We start from the raw sequence: 20,328 nt of genomic DNA, 5'->3' as shown, positions 1-20,328 counted from the left end.
GAGTAGCACAGACAAGAAAATGATGTAAGATTTCAGACAAAAACAGGTCTCATACAATGGATCAGAGATCTGAGTGGCTTTAGACTCCTCATCAGGAATATGTAAAGCAAATGTTTTCATGTGGACCTTTTCCACTGGATTTCTTCAGTATGTTCGTCACAGAACAGCTGCATTCATGCAAAGACTGATCCAAGTGAGCAAAGACGAAGCCACACTATCCATTAAGGGCTTTGCTAGCACATTTTAAACTTTACCACAATTAAGTCCTTTCAGTTTTGCCCTGATAAATCTCATAGTTTAACTGAATCAAGCCTATTTGTTCTGTGTATGGAAAATATTTTATATATATACATGGATAGTACTAATCTCCCAGGATATTTTTCTACCTTCTGCCTCCCAATCTCCTCCCATTAGAGGAATCTAATGGATTCCTCTGTGTTCTTTCAGCATGGACTTGACTTATGATAGATATGATGTTAATGGCTTCTCCTAACTCAGGTTCAGCGATCCCCATCACTACTCTTATGGGAGCGCCAAAGGGGATCAATGTGTTACGGAACTTCACCCTTAAAGGATGCAAGCAGCAGCCCCAATCTGTGTAAAAGACTCAGATCTCTTTCATGGGGTTCCCCCAACCTAACTACCTTCCATTAGAGGAAAATAAACTTCTGACCAAGTTTACTCCTTCAAAGCCTAGTTCAGGAGAAAGTATGTTTAAGGGCAAGGGGGAATGCTGATGTCCCACTGGCTTCTTTCCTTCTAAGACCGAGAGGTGAGGGGACCTTACTGTTTTGGCTCAACTATCCTTTACTTAGAAAAACAAGTTTGGGGCATCTCGTGGCTCAGTTGTAAAGCATCTGCCTTTAGCTTGGGTTGTGATCCCTGACTCCTGGGATCGAGCCCTATATTTGGCTCCCTGCTCAGCCTAGAGCCTGCTTCTCCCTTTCCAGCTCCCCCATGCTTGTGTTGCCCCTCGCTATCTCTCTCTGTTATAAATAAATAAAAATTCTTTTTTTTTTAATTTTTAAAGATTTTATTTATTTATTTGACAGAGGTCACAAGTAGACAGAGAGGTAGGCAGAGAGAGAAAGGGAAGCAGGCTCCCTGCTGAGCAGATGCGGAGCTCGATCCCAGGACCCTGGGATTATGACCTGAGCCGAAGGCAGCGGCTTAACCCACTGAGCCACCCAGGCACCCCAAATAAATAAAAATTCTTAATAACAAACAAACAAACAACAAACAAGTTTAATTGGGGCACGTGTATGGCTTGGTAGGTTAAGCATCTGCCTTTGGCTCAGGTCATGATCTCTGGGTCCTGGAATGGAGCCCTGCATCAGGTACCCTGCTCAGAGGGGAGTCTGTTTCTCCCTCTCCCTCTGCCTCTCTTCCCAGTTTGTGCTCTCTCTCTCTCTCTCAAATAAATAAATAAAACCTTTTAAAAATAAAAAAGGAAAAGAAAAACAAGTTTAATAAAAGTATTTGTCAAGTGAGGTCCTTTTGAATAATAATACTAAATATATTCAGAATTTTTAGTCAAAGCATCTGAATCCTGACCATATTTATATATTTAGTTGTTTATGTGTATTTTTACATGATACAAAAATTACCTGTAGGGACATATCTCATATATGGGATGGAAATTATTTCATCTTTTTAGCTCAACATCAATGTTAGATAACCGTATTAGAAAAAGGAAAATATCTTCTGCTCTACTCCGTTGAAAGTTCATGTTTTCTCTCATAGCATCCTGTTTTTTTTTTTTTCTAATTGTGACAGTTTGCCATGTACATAAAAATTTTGCAAACATAAACACACACACACACAAATGTGCTTGTTCTTAGATATTATCTTCTGAGCTTCACCTGGGTTTATGAATTTATAAACATTAATAGAGGAAAATGAGGTAATGACTGTTTTATGTGTTATCAGCCATTTGGTCTGGGGGCTACATTTGTGTTTTTAGAGGCCAGCACAGTGTTTGTTTTTTGTTTTTTGTTTTGTTTTGTTTTTTTAAGATTTTAATTATTTGACAGACAGAGATCAAAAGTAGGCAGACAGGCAGGCAGAGACAGAGCGGGAAGCAGGCTCCCTGCTGAGCAGAGAGCCTGATGAGATAGGGGGCTTGATCCCAAAATCCTGAAATCATGACCTGAGCCAAAGGCAGAGGTTTAACCCACTAAGCCTCCCAGGCACCCCACAGAGGCCAGCACAGTGTTTTAAAGAAGTTTGATTTTCAAAGCTTTTGGAATGAAATACACATGTTATCTGCCTGAAGGTATTTGAGCTTGATAGGCGATGAAGCTGGCAGACATTTCTGTTTATGTCATATTATTGAAATCATAGTTTGACTATCTACAGTATGTGAATTAAGTATGCTGCCTCTTTTTAATACAGTGCGTGAAAGTATTAATAATACTTAGTCCTAGGCAATTAAATAATTTCATCCATTGTTAACATGAAATTAGTAATATGTTTAGAAGTCTTAAGAAATATGAAAGAGCTACAATTTATTTTAAAATATCGGAAATTCACAAAAATAGCTAATCAAACATATGAGACAATGTATCTATGATACAAAGGTAAAAAATATTAGTAAAGAATATTTGGAAATGAAAACTAAAACAACAGATTCAGATGTTATAATCAATGTAGAGAATGATATTGTATAAAATACAAATTTCAGCTAGATTATTTTTATGTTGAGATTTATGGGAGACTGTAATAAAACATGTTGAATATACATAATACATTATTAGTAACTAATAAAATAGTTTACTAATAACTATTAAGATAATGTGTTAATAACAGCTAATGACTTCTAAAAACTGTTAAGCCACAATCACATATTTGTTTGGGGGTTTATTATTTGGTACCTGTGTACCCCAATATAGTACAAATTCCATGAGGGCTGGGCTGTCTGCTTTGTCACTAGGTCATATTCTGTACTTAACACACCTATTGTCACATAGAAGGTCCTCAGTGAACATTTGTTCCATGAATGGCCAAGTCACAGGTTCAGTTGAGTGATCTGTGGTCCCTTCGATCTGTTATTAGTCATTCTGAAATATTGCACAATACAGATCTTGATGGAAACTATTGAAATAGGCATATTAAGTGGCATATGCTGCCCCTATAGAAAGACTTAAGATATTTATCCATTAGCTGATATACAAAATGGAAATTTGGCACATGAAAAGTGATTTCAGGTTTTTAAGTCCTAACTTGGCAGATGAAAAAATTATTTAAGAGTGTAAAGCACAGAACACCTGGGTGGCTCAGTTGGGTAAGCAATCGACTCTTAATTTCAGCTCAGGTCATGATTCTCAAGATTGTGAGATTGAGCCTTATGAAGGGCTCTGTGCCTGCTTGGGATCCTCTCTCTCCCTCTTCCTCTGCTGCTCCTCCACCACTAACGTGCGTGCTCTGTCTCTTTAAAAAAAAAAAAAGTGTAAAGCAAAATGTTTAAAAATGTAAATACAACATTTGAATTAACATTGATAATGACCTAAAATCAAAGCAAGTAAAAATGAAGGTTTGATGTATACCATGAAACAGAATAGTCTTATAAAAGGAACTGTCTGGTCATGAGGATTAGTAGCTAGCGAGAAGTAGGAGGAGACACAGAGGAATCTAACCTGATTGAATTGGAGGTTAGTGGTGCCTTTGACTTTCCTAGGCACAGAAGAGAAGAAATAGATTTGGGGATAAATAATAAGATCTGCTTGGGAATACACTGAATTTGAGGTGTATGTGGGGCATTTGTATGGAAATATATACATATAGTATATTTATATGTGTATATATATATATATATAATCTTAATTTTGCTGCTAACTTGCTAAAACTTTTACTCAAACTATAATAAAAAAACCAGCATGAAAATAACTTTTTAGCATCTTTATAAAAATACAGGTTGTTTAGCACCAGTTTAAATTCCAAATTAAAACCTATCTCGTTGCTGTGAAGTGTGTAAACCTGGCGATTCACAGACCTGTACCCCTGGGGATAAAAATACATGTTTATTAAAAAAATAATAATAATAAAAAAAAGAGGAAAAAAATAAAACCTATCTCGTGGTTCTCTTCCTCAGGTAATATATAATAGAATGGATTTTTTTTCTTTTGGAAGCAAATTATTTTCCAGATGTAAACCCAACACCGACAGCATGGGATTAAGTATTCACCCATCTTTAAAGTTAAGCCGAGGTTCAATCTTCAGGAGAAATTAATTTTTGTCTTCATTTAGTAGCTTGGAAGATGGTGAGTTGTTTTTTAAATAAGCAGGATCAAATTAGTCAGTTTTGCAATACAGGGAAATCCAACTCTTACAGGAGAGTTATTACTCTGAAAGTAGATAACTCTGGAGACCAGCAATCAGGTGTAACTAAGTGAACAACAGCCAGCTTCCATCTAAGCAAGAACACACATTATCTTAGACCCACAAAGAAGAAAGGGCTGCTGGTACCTTTGGGCAAAGGTAAAGAAGCACTTTAGATATTTATTAACTCACTTGGTCCTCATAACAATTATATGAGATATAATTCCTCACCTGCCATTTTGCAGGTGAGGAAGCAGGATGAAATAATGTGCCCAGGGTCACATGCTAGTAAATGGTTCAACTGGAATTTTAACCCAGGAAATTCCAGCCCCAGTGTCTACCCTCTTACCCACTACAATAAACTTCTTAAATATGGGAAGTCCTAATGCTGACATGAAAAATCTGGAAATGAAACTGCATCAGTGGAAACGCTTGATCTACTTTTATTTTCCGGGATAGTTTCAATTCAGTGAAATTTTGTATTTCAATAAAAGTTAATTCACTAAATAAAACGGCGTGACTTGCTCCTTCCAAGGGCAGTTTAGTAATGTCAAGATTTCTCTGCCTCTCCCAGCTTTCTGACGATGGGTAAATCATTTAATTGCTACTTGACTCAATTTCTGTATTATTGGTAAATAATGGTTTACCAACAATCTTTATACACTTTTAAGGATTAAATAGGATTAGGCAAGTAAAGCTTTAGTATATGTGCTGCCGAAGCGAACACAGGCAAGTAAAGCTTTAAAACAGTGCTTACGGGGGGAGAGGGGGGAAGCAGTGCTTGTTGTATAAACATTAGTTATTATGACTTTTTTGTTATTAAGACTTTTTTGGTCAATAAATCACAAAACTAAAATTTCAATGTTTTATTGGAAAATCTGATTACAGCTGGGCTTACTCTATCGCAGTTTCCATTTATCCTTTCTTTCCATATTCCTCTTTATTATCTCTTATACTACAAAGGGTTAGGAAAAGATGAAGTATTAACAAATATTTGAGTGCGTAGGAGGTACTGGCGATATAAAGGTGATGAAGACAGATGTGGTTTCTTAGGGAACTTACTATCTAGAAGTCAAGAGAAACACTGAGTAATTAAAAGCATTACCTAGGTCTAAACGTTCTTGACGGGAAGAAAATGAGGAGGCTAAAACAGAAGGCACAAAACGTGGTGCAGATTGGAGACGTGATACTCATTAGGGTTGCAAACGACAAATCTTGCTCCCAAGTTTCACATTAGCAACGAAGTAACGTGTGAGGAGTTGAGGTTCCTTCTGCGGCCCGTAGCTACTGTTCCGAAGGTAACCCAGCCCTTGCCGGAGAAGCTGATTGCTTATTGGCCACGTGGTTACACCTAAACTACGTTTCAACCTGCGTTCTGTTTAGCCACACCCTTTCATCTTAACCACACCTCTTGATTCACGAAGCTCTTCGTCAGCAAAGGAAATATCGCGAGAAGTCTACATTGCCTCCCATTTGACGTTTTCAGCGGTGGTTGTTGCTTTTATTCTCGCGATATTTTCGGGTAAACGGGAGCCCGGGCGACCCGGGCTTCTGTGAAACATGGCGGTCGGCTGATTCCGTAACACAAGGTAAAATACTGAAACCCCGTTGGGTGCTGTTTTCCCGATTGTTCCAAGGCTGTTCAGGGCGTGAATGTGGTTAAGGGGGCTGAGAATCTGTCACGAGATTGGCTCCCTGACTTCATCACCCTCCTTTGGGAAGAGGGCCGGACTAGGTTGCCGCTCCACCTCCGCCGGGGGCGTTGCTGGCAGGACCCTGGGTAGCGCTGCGCCTGGGAGCCCCCATCTCCCCAGTCCTGTGTCTCTGCGCTATCTTGCAACTTGAAGGAGTTTAAGTGCTTCCCCGATAGCTGCTGACCCTGACCCATTGCTTCTCGCAGTGTCCGGTGCCCCAGTGGTCCTCTGGTCCTCAGGGAGAAGGGTCCCGTGTTGTGAAGACCAGCCAGATCGTGGACCCATTCTCCCGGGTGTCTGGCTCCCCACCCCCGTTCAGCAAATACCAAATTCTTGGCAGCAGGTTGCTCACTTTAAGAAAGACCTAGACCTAGGTCTTGGCCTCGCCTCGAAAGAGTTTCCCACGCCGCTTGGAGAAATGAGAAAGGGGCAGGGCTGGCGAGATGCTATAGGAGAGAGGTTTGAGTGTTACTACTTTACTTATAACCTTCTAAGGTTAAGAAAACTTCGGAAGGTAACTTTTCACTTCAAGGTAGAAAATAGCCTTAGGTATAGTAGTATATGGAGTTGATAGTTTATTGAGAAAACTTATTTAAGTAAGTTTTATATTTAGAATTTAGTGGCCTCAACGCAAAGTTACATAGTATCTGTTAAAATGTTTCAAGACTGGCTTCCAGAAGCAGTTAAAGATACATTTAAAAACAATATTTGTTCATTTGTTGAAGTTGTATTTAAGTTGTTGCCTAGCCTGATACTTTAAACTCTGGTATATAGCCGTTAAAAGAAATGAGTCAGACTGTTCAGTGAAGAATTCAGGAGATGCTTGTTTTGTTTATCGCTGTCTTTAAATTGATGCAGTTATTCCAGTTGTCCTAGAGGAAAAACATGAAAAAAATAAATTTCCTGGTTTGGGGGGAATGGGGAAGAGAGGAGTTTTGTTTTGTTTTGTTTTTTTGATAATAAACTTTAGTACACAACTGAGTGGAAGTGGGTTGAGGGTACAGATCTTTAAAAAATATATCAAGCTTGAAAGATCTCTCAAAGGAAATCAGGCCTAATCTGGAACATCAAAAGAAAAAGAAAGAATTAGAAAAAATATATATTTATTTTATTTAGGGATTAATGGTTTAACTAGAAGAAATAGTGAAACTTATTTTTAATGATGGTTACATTTAGGCAGTCTGCCAGCTAACAAATACTATTTAACAAGTTTTTCAGTATTTATTCTGATTCTGCCATAATGTCATGATGGGCAAATTAACCTCTTTGTGTTTTAGTTTCCTTGTCTGCAAAATTGGAATAATAACATCTAACTCATAGGATTGTTGGTGAGGATTAAATGAGTGAACACATGCGCTTAGATCAATGCCTGCATACAGTTAACATTCATTCATTATTCACTCTTGTTATTTAAAAATTTTTGTTTCCTAACTTTGTAGTTACTCACAAGATAAATCCTTGGGGGGCACCTGGGTGGCTCAGTGAGTTAAAGCCTCTGCCTTCAGCTCAGGTCATGATCTCAGGGTCCTGGGATGGAGCTCCGCATTGGGCTCTCTGCTCAACAGGGAGCCTGCTTCCCCACTCCCCCCGCTCCCCCCACCTGCCTCTCTGCCTACTTGTGAGCTCTGTCTGTCAAATAAATAAATAAATAAAATCTTAAAAAAAAAAAAAGGTATTTCCTTGGTACTTAGACAACATATAGACTGAAGAAGGTGCTTTCTAATATAATTTCTTTCTGATCCCAAAAGAAATTAAACACTCTTCTTCTATATAGTTAGTATGTCTGTAAACTCCATCTTCCAATGGCTTGCATTCTTAAGCTGTTCTCCTTTCAGTTACTAAGGTACAAATTCCTTCTTTCTACTACTCCATACAGTCTTATTATAGTCTAGGTCAGTTCTGCTCTTGGTGCCTTGTAAACTCATTCTTGTATTATGGAGACATTCATTCTGTTATAAATGTATTTCATGTGTCCCTGACCTGACCTTTTTCACTTCACTTTTGTACACTTTAATTGAGTAGTTAGTATAGTCAAGCTGTTATTTGAGGAGGATTATATTTATCTTTGCTTTACATTGCTACCAGGCACTTCCAAATTGTTGTGTTGCCATCACTCTATAGCCTCTTCTCTTAGCTTTTCTATCAGTTTATATCAGCCTCAGCCTATTCATGATACTATTAAATAATCTCAGATACTATACCACTTTCCTCAAGGACTTTAAGATAAATTTCAAATATCCTACAAATCTTTGCATTTCTTTTGAGAATTAGAAACATTTACCAAATGACTCATTTTTATCTTTGTTAGAAACTGTGAGGTAGCCATTATGCCTCCCTACCTCCTTTAAAAGTAAAATATAATAGATTCTGGGATGTTGAGGATCTTTCCAAATTTGTGACATGGCTAGTAAGTGACTAGATATTAACCCAGGTTTTTTTGGGGTCACAAAAAAGTTGTATTTTTACCATCTTACTCAGCTTCTAAGTATACCTTTTTTTTTTTAAATCATTTAGAATGTTACTATATTTATTTGAATTATGTTGGGATAGATAGTTTTAAAGACAACATGAACATTATTGTAAAAAGTCTATGTTTTAAAGTGAAAAGAAGTACTTTTGGAGGGATATCTAGTATTTGTCAAGTGAAACTAAGTTACCTTTCATAATAAAATTTTAGTGTAAAGTATTTTAATGCAGTATAATCAAGTAATTTAAAGTTACAGATAAGTTGTTTTGCTTTTTATTTCTGAAGTTCACTGATAGCCTGAATAATATCTGTCCTGTGTCCTTTCTCATTCTTACTAATGGCTTGTGTGAGTTTCATAGGACTGCTGTAGCAAAGTACCATGAACTGGTTGGCTTAAAAACCTCAACATGTATTCTCTGAGTTCTGGAGCCTAGCTGACTGAAATTAAGGTCTCAGCAGGGCCCTGGTGTTCCCTCTGAAAGCTCTGGGAAATAATCCTTTCTTGCCTCTTGTAGCATCTGGTTAATTCTTGGCTCTTCTTGGTTTTTGGGTACATCCCTCTAATCTCTGCCTCTGTCTTCACATGGCTTTCTCTCCTGGTTATGTGTCTTTACCTGGCCTTCTTAGAAGAACACCAGTTACTGGATTTTGGGCCACCCTAATCCAGTATGATCTCATCTCAACTAATTACATCTTCGAAGACCCAGGTATTTCTAAATAAGGCCCATTCACAAGTACCAGGATTAAGACTTCATTGTATCCTTTTAGGGAACACACTTCAGCCTGCAACATGGTCATATGTGTTAACCAATTAAATATTTCTCATATTGCCAAATATGTATTAAAAATAGAAGTTAGCTCATAAAATGTGGGTAGCAGGAGTAAAATTATTTCTCCATTTTTATTTGGAGACGTAGTTAAACTTAAGCAGACTAAAAGGTGTCATGAATTTTGTGTTTTATTTTTGGTAAGCATCTCATAGTCTCTTATTCAAATGGATGCAATGATTAAATATGGGCTGTATGACATTACTTAGATGGAGTAATGATTGTATGTGTCTGTGTTCCAGCACGAAAGGTGGTTTCTTATTTCTTTAGGCAGTTTTTCAAAGCATTGTCTTAGTCTCCGGTGTTATCAGTGACTCCCTGGACTTCGTTTGTTTTGCTTCTTAATATACATGGCGGTTTAGGGGAGAAATTGAAGAAAATGGGTATGTTACTGGAGAATGGAAAGTATGAAGAGCAACACCAACCAGTGGGCAAATGAATCAAAATGCAGTGGCTTGTAAATGATTATTTTTGTGGACCAGTACACAAAACAGGGAAAGGGGCTGCATTTGAGGACTGATGTAGAATTGCAGCTTTTAATCCAAAAATCAAAACAAACCAAAGCGTCTGTTATCTACCTTTATCATTTCATAAAAGAAAGGACATTTTGACACATTAAAAAAGAAAAAAAATAGGAAGGAAATTATCTTGGATATAAGATTTTTAAATTGACTATATTTAGCTTTGAAAGTTTCCTGTATCATCCTTGTTTTTTTCATTAAGGTTCAAAAAAGAAAAATTATAACAGAATGGCAGTGACTTCTGGAAACCAGTGATCTAGGAAATTTTCCTCCTTCCTTCCTTCCTTCCTTTCTTTCTTTTTTAAATTTATTTATTTGAGAGAGAAAGAGCACAGGCAGGGTTGAGGGGTGTGGGCAGAGGGAGAGGGAAGGAATCTTAAGCCTACTCTTCCCTGAGAACAGAGCCCAGTGTGGGGCTTGATCTCATGACCCTGACATCATGAGCTGAGATGAAACCAAGAGTTGGATGCTTAACTAACTGAGCCACCCAGGTGGCCTAATCTAGGGTATTTCTAAATGCATTTCTTTAAATGACTGACCAAGCTAGATGGAGAAGCATATAAATTGAGAATGGGAGCAGTGGAACTGGATAACTGGGAGAAGTCCAAGGGGTTGGAAACACGGGGATAATGAAGAACAAATTCTGTCCTAGTTAGGAAATTAAAGAGCCTGAAGGATAATTGATTCTGCTCAGAGAGGAAAATTAGTGTTTTAGATTTTAGAAATCAAGCAGTTCTAGAAGTTAAGAGGAGCCAAAACATGGTCTTGCTGTATGTGGGTTTGCATAGATCTAAGTCACTGGCATTGAAGATCTGTCACACTTATATGGCAAAAGCATTGTCATTGTGAATGAATGCTATTCATTCACATCCTGTGGAGGATGAGTGTCATAGGGTTATGACTTACAAAGGATTGTGATGGAATGGGGAAGAAGAGAAGCATATTGAATGATCCAGGTGCTAGAGTCATTAAGGAGATTTTAAATATATCCAGATGTTAGTAGAAGATGATCATAAGTACTCAACTGTCAGTGTACACTGTGGTTTGGAGCATGGACTCTGGAGACTAGCTGCTTGGGATCGAATCCAGGTTCTATCACTTGCTGTGTAGCCCTGCAAAAATTACTTGACTGTTCTGCACCTCAGTTTCTTTATAAATGAGCAAAAATAGTATCTACTTCATAGAGTCGTTTATAGAGGTAAATGAATAAATATATACAATCCTTCAAATAATACCCAACACATTGTATGAGGGCTATAATTCTGTATAGTATATGTGTTTATTATTAGAAGTAGAAGGGAAGAGGTGATTGAGAAGTCATAATATGATATATAAAACATGTGCTGCATATATAAAACCCTATGAGTCTCAGAAGTGAAGAGAGGAGTTGAAGGGAATTACCACCATGAAAATGTCAAGTTTCATGAAGAAAGCAGGTAAAAGGATGCTTTTAGAAAAACTAGAAGTTATTGGATAATTGGTTCATTGATCAGAACAGTGCCTCTGTGGAATAGAGTGGCAAGTATTGGGGACAGAATGAGTTTCTTAGATGTAGGTTAGTGCTGATCTAACGGGAATGGGACAGGAGTGGCAGAGTGGCTAGGTGCTCCAGTCTAGAAGAGTGATCGTGGAAAATAAGAATGGAGGCTACTAGATAGAGGCTGGGAAGTAGCTAGGTGGGAGGGGTGCTGAATAAGCTGTTTGAATTGTTAGGTTTGTAAAACCAGTTGCTGTCCTGTCTTTATATATGATTTAAAAGAAAGCATTCATAAAGCTTCTAAAAATAAAGTTTAGGAGTAAAATTCACGTTTTATTCATTTGCTTAACAATGCTATCTATACCTGTTATGTGCCAATCACTGTTCTAAGTCCTAGGACTACTAGAGTGAAAAAAGCAAAAATTGCTCTCCTTGTGGATCTTATATACTTATATATTTACTTATATAACTGTTTTAATTCAAAGCTGTGCTGTCATAGGTATTTCTGGGGAAATTTCCTTCCTTCCTTTTTTGCAGAATGTCCCTTCTCCCCTCCCTCCTTCCCTTCCTTCCTTCCTTCCTTCTTTTTTTCCCCTTTATATTTATTAGATACCATTGTGCCAGGCATTCGAGATATACAGATCAAGGGAGACAGGTTCCTGCTCAGACATCACAGTGGAGAAAACAGAAAATCAAAAAAGCAGTTGAATCTGAATAGTCTTTGGAATGACCCAATGAAAATGTCATAGAAAGAAAAATGCATACATGTCTGCAAAGAGATTTGTACTGGGAATAAAGATTTGAGAGGAATCAGCATGTGGATGAAAATTGTAGGGATGGGAGACCACTGGGGGAAAATGTTGGGGTTGAGAGGAACACCCAAGTACAGAATCCAGAAGGAGGAAGAATCTGTACAGTATGCTGAAGAAGGTCTTTGAGGTAGAATGAAAATCAGGAGTATAGTATCGCTTAAGCCAAGGTAAGATGCTGTTTTGAGAAGAAAAAGAAGTGATAAACTATTTTTTCAGAGACAAAATTATATAAGGACTAAAAAGTATTCATAGTATTTCATACTAAAGAAGTTGTTAAGGGGTGCCTGGGTGGCTCAGTGGGTTAAGCCGCTGCCTTTGGCTCAGGTCATGATCTCAGGATCCTGGGATCGAGTCCCACATCGGGCTCTCTGCTCAGCAGGGAGCCTGTTCCCTCTCTCTCTCTCTGCCTGCCTCTCTGCCTACTTGTGATTTCTCTCTGTCAAATAAATAAATAAATAAAATCTTTAAAAAAAAAAAAAAGAAGTTGTTAATGACCTAGCTCAGATCAAATATAGGTAAGGGGTGAATGTGTAGTGAGGAAGTAGTCACAGTGTACAAATGGGAACAGTTCTTTTGTTTTTAAAGATTTTACTTATTTATTTGACAGATAACAAGTAGGCAGAGAGGCAGGCAGAGAGAGAGGAAGGGAAGCAGGCTCTCTGCTGAGCGGAGAGCCCGATGTGAGGCTCGATCCCAGGACCCTGGGATCATGACCTGAGCCGGAGGCAGAGGCTTTATCCCACTGAGCCACCCAGGTGCCCCCCCCCTTTTTTAAAGTAAAGTCTGCCCCCAGAAACTTTGACCACCCTGAGATCAAGAGTCACATGCCCTATTGACCGAGCCAGCCAGGTCTTGATTTAATGTAGTGTTTTGTTCTAAAGATGAGAAGTTTGAACATGTTTAATATTTAATTCCAGTAGGAATGAGTAGAAATTGAAAGATTGAAGAAGAATCAATCTTGGTGTAGTTACCACTAAACAGGTACAGAAAACAAATTTGATTACCCTGATTTGAACAAACTTAGGGAGCACAACCTATGCCTACAAACACTCAGAAGCTTAATTTACAAATGCAAATACCAGTTTTGTAATTGTCATGGGGATCAGAAACTCATCTGTCACGTCTAGATGTCTTCCTTTTTCTTTAAGTAAAACATGCACATAAAAAGCAAAATTATAATCTAAAGGCAACAGTGTGCATATGGAATAGGAAAGAGAAGTTTGTTAGGTCTTTTTTTTTTTTTTTTTAAAGATTCTATTTATTTGACAGACAGAGATCAAAAGTAGGCAGAGAAGCAGGCAGAGAGGGAGGAAGGGAAGCAGGCCCCCTGCTGAGCAGAGAGCCTGATGTGGAACTCGATCCCAGGACCCTGAGATCATGACCCGAGCCTAAGGCAGCGGCCTAACCCCCTGAGCCACCCAGGCGCCCTGTTGGGTCTTTCTAATAGCAAACGAAATTAACATATTATTGCATCCAGTTTCACTTTGGAGCAGTCGGCCCCTCATGATTAGTAGTGCCCCGGGTTAGGGACTGGTCTCATGGACAGTGCTCATGATCTCTGCGCGGTTTTTACTTCTCTGACTTTTTGTTCACAGATGCTCTTTCTATGGCCTTTTCTTTCCATATTAATCCTACCCTCAGGATTTCAGATGAGCTTTTCTGCTGTCTTCTAGAGACACTTTTTCTTTTAGCGGCTCCTGCAACCATTTGATTTATTCCATTAGGTGTTGATTTTATTAATACAATTTTGATTTCTAGTAATGCTTTGTAGTATCAATTATGGTATTATTTATATAAATCAGTCTTATAAAAATTATATGAATATTTGAGAATTCAGTTGTGTTTATGGCTGTGTAACATATTTTAGGTATAGTTGGCATATTGGTCAAAAAAGGAATACCAGTCAATTTTTAAACAGTATTTTTATTATAAAAATAGATAATTTAGAAAGTCAAAAATTCTGTTAAAAAGACAACTAAAATCCTTCCATGATCTACTTTTAACATTTTTGCCTATAGACTTCTAATCGGTTTCTTGTATATCTTTCCTGTTTCCCATAAAACTGGACTTATACAACCCTCTAGTCTTTTCCTAATGTATTATGAGTACTTTCCTATATCATTACCTGTTTTCTTTTATAAGGTTTTAAGTGTTTACATACATTCAGAGATTTTAATTCAACATAGTTTGTATTGGTTACCCAGTGTTTCTTTCTTTGATATTTAAAAATAACTGTGAGAATTACCCTCATAATGAGAATTATCCTCATAATCAAAAAGTTTTGGTGGCAAAAAGATTATTACCTTAGGATAGTTTCCTAAAAATGGAATTTACTTAGTCAAAAGGAGAATGGTGATTATTTATATTCTGGCTAGCAGTGGATTAGCATGCCTGTTTAATTTATTTCATTGTCATCTGTTGGTGGGAATGTATTTTATTATTTGTTAATTTAATAGAAGAAAGATTCTTTTTTTTTTTTTTTAAGATTTTATTTATGAGAGAGAGAGAGAGAGAGAGTGTGAGCATGAGAAGAGGGAGGGTCAGACGGAAAAGCAGATTCCCTGTTGAGCAGGGAGCCTGATGCAGGACTCTGTTCTCAATCCTGGGACTCAAGGATCATGACCTGAGCCGGAGGCAGTGGCTCAACCAACTGAGCCACCTAGACGCCCCAGAAAAATTATTTATTTTCTTTTGTATATTTAAATACTTTGAATGTGAATTGCTTTTCACTTTTTTGCTGTTTAATGTATTTGTGTGTGTAAATTGCCTTTCATTAGTATTTTTTGCCAGGGTGGGGTGGAGAAAGTAGAGGTGCAGATAAGTATTAAGTTTTATTCCTCAAAGAGGTATGAAAATGTTAAGTTGTTCCAAAAACATTTGTCAGTTATCTAAAATTAAAAGAAAGCTTTGTATCTTTTTTAGAGTATTCATGTATTCATTATTTATTTCTTAGCATGACTATATGAAAGAAGAAGGTTTTCCTGAAGATGAGGCGACTGAATCGGAAAAAAACCTTAAGTTTGGTGAAAGAGTTGGATGCCTTTCCAAAGGTTCCTGAGAGCTATGTAGAGACTTCAGCCAGTGGGGGTACAGGTGAGTATGGTTCCAATTAAAACAGCTTCCCCGAGTGCAGCTTCTTAGGGAGCCAGTCAACAACACACAGAAATGTAGTCATGAAGAACTCATCAATGAATTGCACAATAACTTTGTGACTCATCTGTCCTCTCTTTGCCCTAATTTTATTGTCACGTGTATCCAACCCAGTGCAGTCTATGCATTTAGCAGCATTTATGAGAACATTACTGAACAAATTAATCCAATTTTACTGCTTTGGTGCTCTTGAGTTATGTATAATTACGTATAAATAAAATTGAACTTGCAAGAAGTTATTTAACAAACTTGAACTGCTTCAGTCCTGTTTTGGTTAAGAATAAATAAGTTAGACATTATAATAGAAATGCTTAGATTTCACATTACTGGAGAGAGGCAGCCTGATGTAATTGTTAAAAGGCTTAGATTCTGGAACCAGACTCTGGATTTAAATCTCACCTCTACCCCTTCGTAACTACTTGACCTTAAGGAAGTTACTCCTTCTAACTTAAGGAAGTTGATCCTTCTGTTTTAGTTTCTTATTCCATGAAATGGGGATAATATCAGCATTTACCTAGTAATGTTACTCTAGTGATTAAGTAAAGTAATATTTATAAAATGCTTAACTCAGTACCTGGTACAGATAGAAGTGTTCATTAAATAAAATAAATATGAAATATATAAGAAAAATATGCAACTATGACAGTATTTAGTATTTTCTTCCCCCATGAAGAGCTTATAAAATATTTCACATAAGATTGACATTTCAGGGGCTCCTGGGTGGCTCAGTGGGTTAAAGCCTCTGCCTTCGGCTCAGGTCATGATCCCAGGGTCCTGGGATCCAGCCTCACTTCGGGCTCCCTGCTCAGCAGGGAGCCTGCTTCCCTTCCTCTCTCTCTGTCTGCCTCTCTGCCTACTTGTGATCTCTGTATGTCAAATAAAGAAATAAAATCTTAAAAAAAAAACCCTGACATTTCATTTGGTAAAATGTGTAATTAAATTGCTTGCCATTTCTAATCTGTGATTAAGTTTTTTAAATGAAAATAGTGGAAGTTCTTGTTTCACAATACATTTTAAATGTGGTATTTTGTCACATATATATATATATATTTTTTTTTTGTCAGAAACAAATGTATTGTTTCACAATACATTTTAAATGCATTTTGTCACATATATATATATATATATATTTTTTTTTTTTTGGTCAGATCTTTTACTTGCTTTTGTAAATGAGGTAGTATATTTAGGAGATTCCAAAGTAGATGAGAATTTTATTAGAGATTTGGAGATGTTATTTGAGTTTCTGGTACACAGATTATCGTGGCTTCTCAGGAGCTACAACTTTGTCTAGTTGTTTATAGATTGGGCTAGAGGCATGGATGAGTTTTTAATTATGAGGGGACTGCTTTGTAAGACTTATGCTTACTTTCATCATTTATCATATCTGTGGCATTGCTATATATAAGAAGGGAAAAGTTTTTTTTGTGTCTTATAAAATTTGGCAGATCTGTTACTGAGATACCCTTAAAATTGATGAGATAAAATGCTTCTCAGTAGTAGAAATGTTTGTGTTCATTGTTGTGCTCATTAAATCTTCAATTTTGAGCTGTTTTATAAAGGAATATGTAATGAACACTTTAAGAAAAACCTTATAGTAGTATCCATTCACATGGCAATCATATAAGGGCTTTCTTTGCTAATTTTAATCTCACTTAAAATAGTTTCCCGCTGTTTACTTTTAAAAAATTGTTTTAATTCTGGTTTTCTGTTTGTTTGATTTCTCAGTTTCTCTAATAGCATTTACCACGATGGCTTTATTAACCATAATGGAATTTTCAGTATATCAAGATACATGGATGAAGTATGAATATGAAGTAGATAAGGATTTTTCTAGGTAACTTTTTTTTTCTTGAAATACCTCTGTTTTCAAATTGTTTTAAAGTCAGCATATCTTTTTAAAATTTTTTTCTAACCTTTTATACTTGGTTTATTTTATTTTTGAAGTAGTCATCCTAAAAAATTTCTCCTTAATTGCATGCATTAGGTGAAACATTTTAGAATCATTTCAGTACTGGTTAAATTTTAAAAGAGAGATCTTCTTGATTTAATATGCACTTGTATAAAAAAGTTAAGAGAACATAATTTATTTTTTTTAAAGGTGTTGAAATGATAGAAATTGTTTGTTTTGAAACTGTTTACTCTTTAGATTTTGAAATATCTACTGATTTGTGTGTGCTGGAAAATAAATTGTCTAAAGCTACATTGTATATGCTTATAACTCGATTTTTATAAATTATATCTAAATACAATTTTACTATAAATACCATCACTAACCCTTTGAAAATATATACTTTATTTGAATTTGGATTTTTTAATGATTGGAGATAACAGGTTTATAATGTTAAGATTGCACTAGATGGAGGGAGGTGTACTTTATTTCTCAACTTTAATTCTAGCCCTGCCATTTACTAGCTATATGACTTTAGGGAAGTTAGTAAATCTATGTTTGCATGTGCTTCAGTCTCCTTTTTCATAAAATGGGGGTAATAATTGTAGTATCTTCCTCATGGGGTTAATGGGAATTAAGTAATTCTATATTGGTAAATTGCAGTGTAACTTTTGGCAAATCACACAACTGACTTTTGGACCTCAGTTTCTTCATCTGTAATATGAGTATTATTCTAGATACGAGTAGTTTTCAAAGAATTTTTTTTTTAATTTTGTCATTTTTAGCACCAATGAATCTCTTTTTGCTTTTTTCCAAATGAAGTATTACATAGCTTACCTCATAAACATAGTGGAGATTCCCAGAAGCCTGGCCACTTGGCCTCATTCTGTGGTTCCTGCAGCATCTCCTAAGCCTGGAATACAGTTTGAATTCTAGACAATTTTAAGACCATACGAAGCTCCAAAAATTTGTAGTTCCTAATGAAACCAGAGAAAAATTATTAGAGGGAGAAAGTTTTGATTGAAAGCACAGGATGGGACTGATTTTGGTTGTACTCATTCTGTTATTATGGTGCTTAATTCATTCTGTTATTTGAACTGATCCTTTGAAAATACAGCATTGGCTGAACTTTTTAAAATGGCTACCCAAAACTTCAAGCATCAGAAGTGTTTTTTCCTGGCATTTCGGTGCATTTACCCTGAGACACTCAGACTTAGTTTCCAATATGCCGCTTCAATGGTTATGGGATCTTCAGCCAGGCATGTACTCTGCTCTGAACACGATTTGCTTATCTGAAAAACTGGAGAGCTATCTACTTTATAGGTCCACGATAAAGAATAGAAATGATAGGGGCGCCTGGGTATGATAGGGGTGCCTGGGTGGCTCAGTTGGTTAAGCGTCTGCCTTTGGCTTGGGTCATGATCTCAGGGTCCTGAGATAGAGCGCCTCATCTGGTTCCCTGCTCAGCGGGGAGTCTGCTTCTCCTTCTGCTACTCCCTCCCTTGTGGCACTCTCTCTCGACTTCACACACACTCTCTCTCTCTGTTCTCAAATAAATAAAATCTTTTAAAAAAACAATAAAAAAGATAATAATTGTAAGGCATCAGGCATAATGCCTGATATATGATATTTATCTGATAAATAGAAGAGAAAGACTTGTAATTCCTAACTCTTGATTTTGAAAATTTTAAGTTCTTCAAAGAATAGTCCATTTAGGGTTTATGTAAACAGAGGTAGACTTTTCTGAGTTGCTTGGAGTTATTGTTGAGTTACCATAATTAAAGGATACTGTATCAAAAACCTGTTAAATTAGAAAGGTTTTTAGAATAATTGCAAAGTACAGAATTTTTACTTTTAAAGTGCCTTTGTTTTGGCCATAAGAAATACTATCCAAGTTCTAATCAATATATTTTATTCTGTTTGAAATCCAAGTTTTCATAGATCAGTTGATTTGTATGTCTCGTGTTTTCTTGATTACTTGATAGGTACTAATATTTCCTTTTTGTCTTTTAGCAAATTGAGAATCAATATAGATATTACTGTTGCTATGAAGTGTCAATGTGAGTATACCTTTAACTTGTTGGTCCATGTAATGTTTATGGTTTAAATAATTGTTAGTAAAAAGTAAAATCACTGGTGGTGTTTTAACTCTATTTTTTCCTTTATGATATCTTAAAATGCTATGGTAATGTTATTTAATAATGCAAATTGCTTTGCTCCCCAGCTTATATTCTTCAGATTTCTTTTCCACGAAGAGAAGATATTTAATTTTCACATTAGTATAATTAAAAGAAAATTGGAAGAAATATTCATGAGTCAGAGTTCTGATTTAGATGTATCATTTCTTTCTTTCTTGTTTGGTGTTACCTGTTTTATACTCATGCTCTACAACATACCCTATTTCACTGTTTTGGTTTGTCGCTCTTAACTTGTACTGTTGCGTATAAAGATATGGATCCAAGTCTTTTAACTAAATAATGTGTTACCCTTTTCTGTTTTCTTCCCTGGCTTCACTTGATTATACTGGTAGAAGTGAAAAATGTTACTATGCTAGATAAATAATGTTTGAATCAGTATTGCTCTCAAAAGTGAGGATTTTTTGCATGAAATATCTTTTAAATTACCGAAGGTATCTTTTAAATTACTGAATTTGTGGAGACCACAAATTGGTCTTGAGACAAAATTGAGACAAAATATTTTAAAGTGTAAGATAGTTTAATTAAGGAGTTAATTTCTGGGAGATTTAATCTCAGAAAAATTTTTAATCTCTTTCCCTTTTCATTTATTTTTTCTTTATGGTAGTGGTTTTAAGAGTAAAGAAGCACTCTGTATTTAAACTATGAATTTGGTACTACTAAATATGTCATGTTTTTGCCTTATTTTAGATATTTGAAGACCATTAATATTTTCACCTTTTCCAAATAAACTTTTCCTATTTGTTGATTTTTTTTAAAAGTCATCAGTGACTTTCTCTTAAAATTTCTAAAAGTAATTTTTGTATTTAATATTTTATTTGGCAGCCATTTAATTTAGTACATGTGATTAGGTTGTTGACAGTTTCTGCAAAGCTCTGCAGTTGACTGAAATTTATGCTTTTTACCATGAGATTTTGAGTCTTCTTTTTTACTGAACAAGAATTAGAAAAAGGATTAATTGATTTTTTTTGAATACTTAA

General features: G+C 36.2%; 1 protein-coding gene and 1 long non-coding RNA gene across 3 annotated transcripts in view; one reads left to right on the top strand and one right to left on the bottom strand.

Moving 5' to 3' along the window:
• Nucleotides 1-5,778: 5,778 nt before the first annotated feature.
• ERGIC2 (ERGIC and golgi 2) overlaps nt 5,779-20,328 on the top strand; it is a 37,588-nt gene continuing 23,038 nt past the window's right edge. Inside the window, exons 1-4 of the mRNA XM_004755701.3 lie at nt 5,779-5,906; nt 15,069-15,208; nt 16,991-17,099; nt 19,167-19,213. Of these exons, the coding sequence (XP_004755758.1) occupies nt 15,103-15,208; nt 16,991-17,099; nt 19,167-19,213 (262 nt within the window). The 5' untranslated portion in view covers nt 5,779-5,906; nt 15,069-15,102. The remainder of the gene's footprint in view (nt 5,907-15,068; nt 15,209-16,990; nt 17,100-19,166; nt 19,214-20,328) is intronic.
• Nucleotides 6,600-20,328, bottom strand: part of LOC123390030 — a 28,163-nt gene continuing 14,434 nt past the window's right edge. For both annotated transcript variants that reach the window (XR_006604681.1, XR_006604682.1), the window contains 2 exons: nt 17,991-18,130; nt 6,600-6,883 (listed from right to left, as the gene is read on the bottom strand). This is a non-coding gene — a long non-coding RNA (uncharacterized LOC123390030). The remainder of the gene's footprint in view (nt 6,884-17,990; nt 18,131-20,328) is intronic.

Source organism: Mustela putorius, unplaced genomic scaffold (assembly GCF_011764305.1).
Source record: "Mustela putorius furo isolate JIRA1106 unplaced genomic scaffold, ASM1176430v1.1 tig00537227_pilon_pilon_pilon, whole genome shotgun sequence".
In the NCBI taxonomy this organism is placed as follows: domain Eukaryota; kingdom Metazoa; phylum Chordata; class Mammalia; order Carnivora; family Mustelidae; genus Mustela; species Mustela putorius.
The sequence above is the reverse complement of the archived record's forward strand: the minus strand, read 5'-3'. Positions and strand labels throughout refer to the sequence as shown.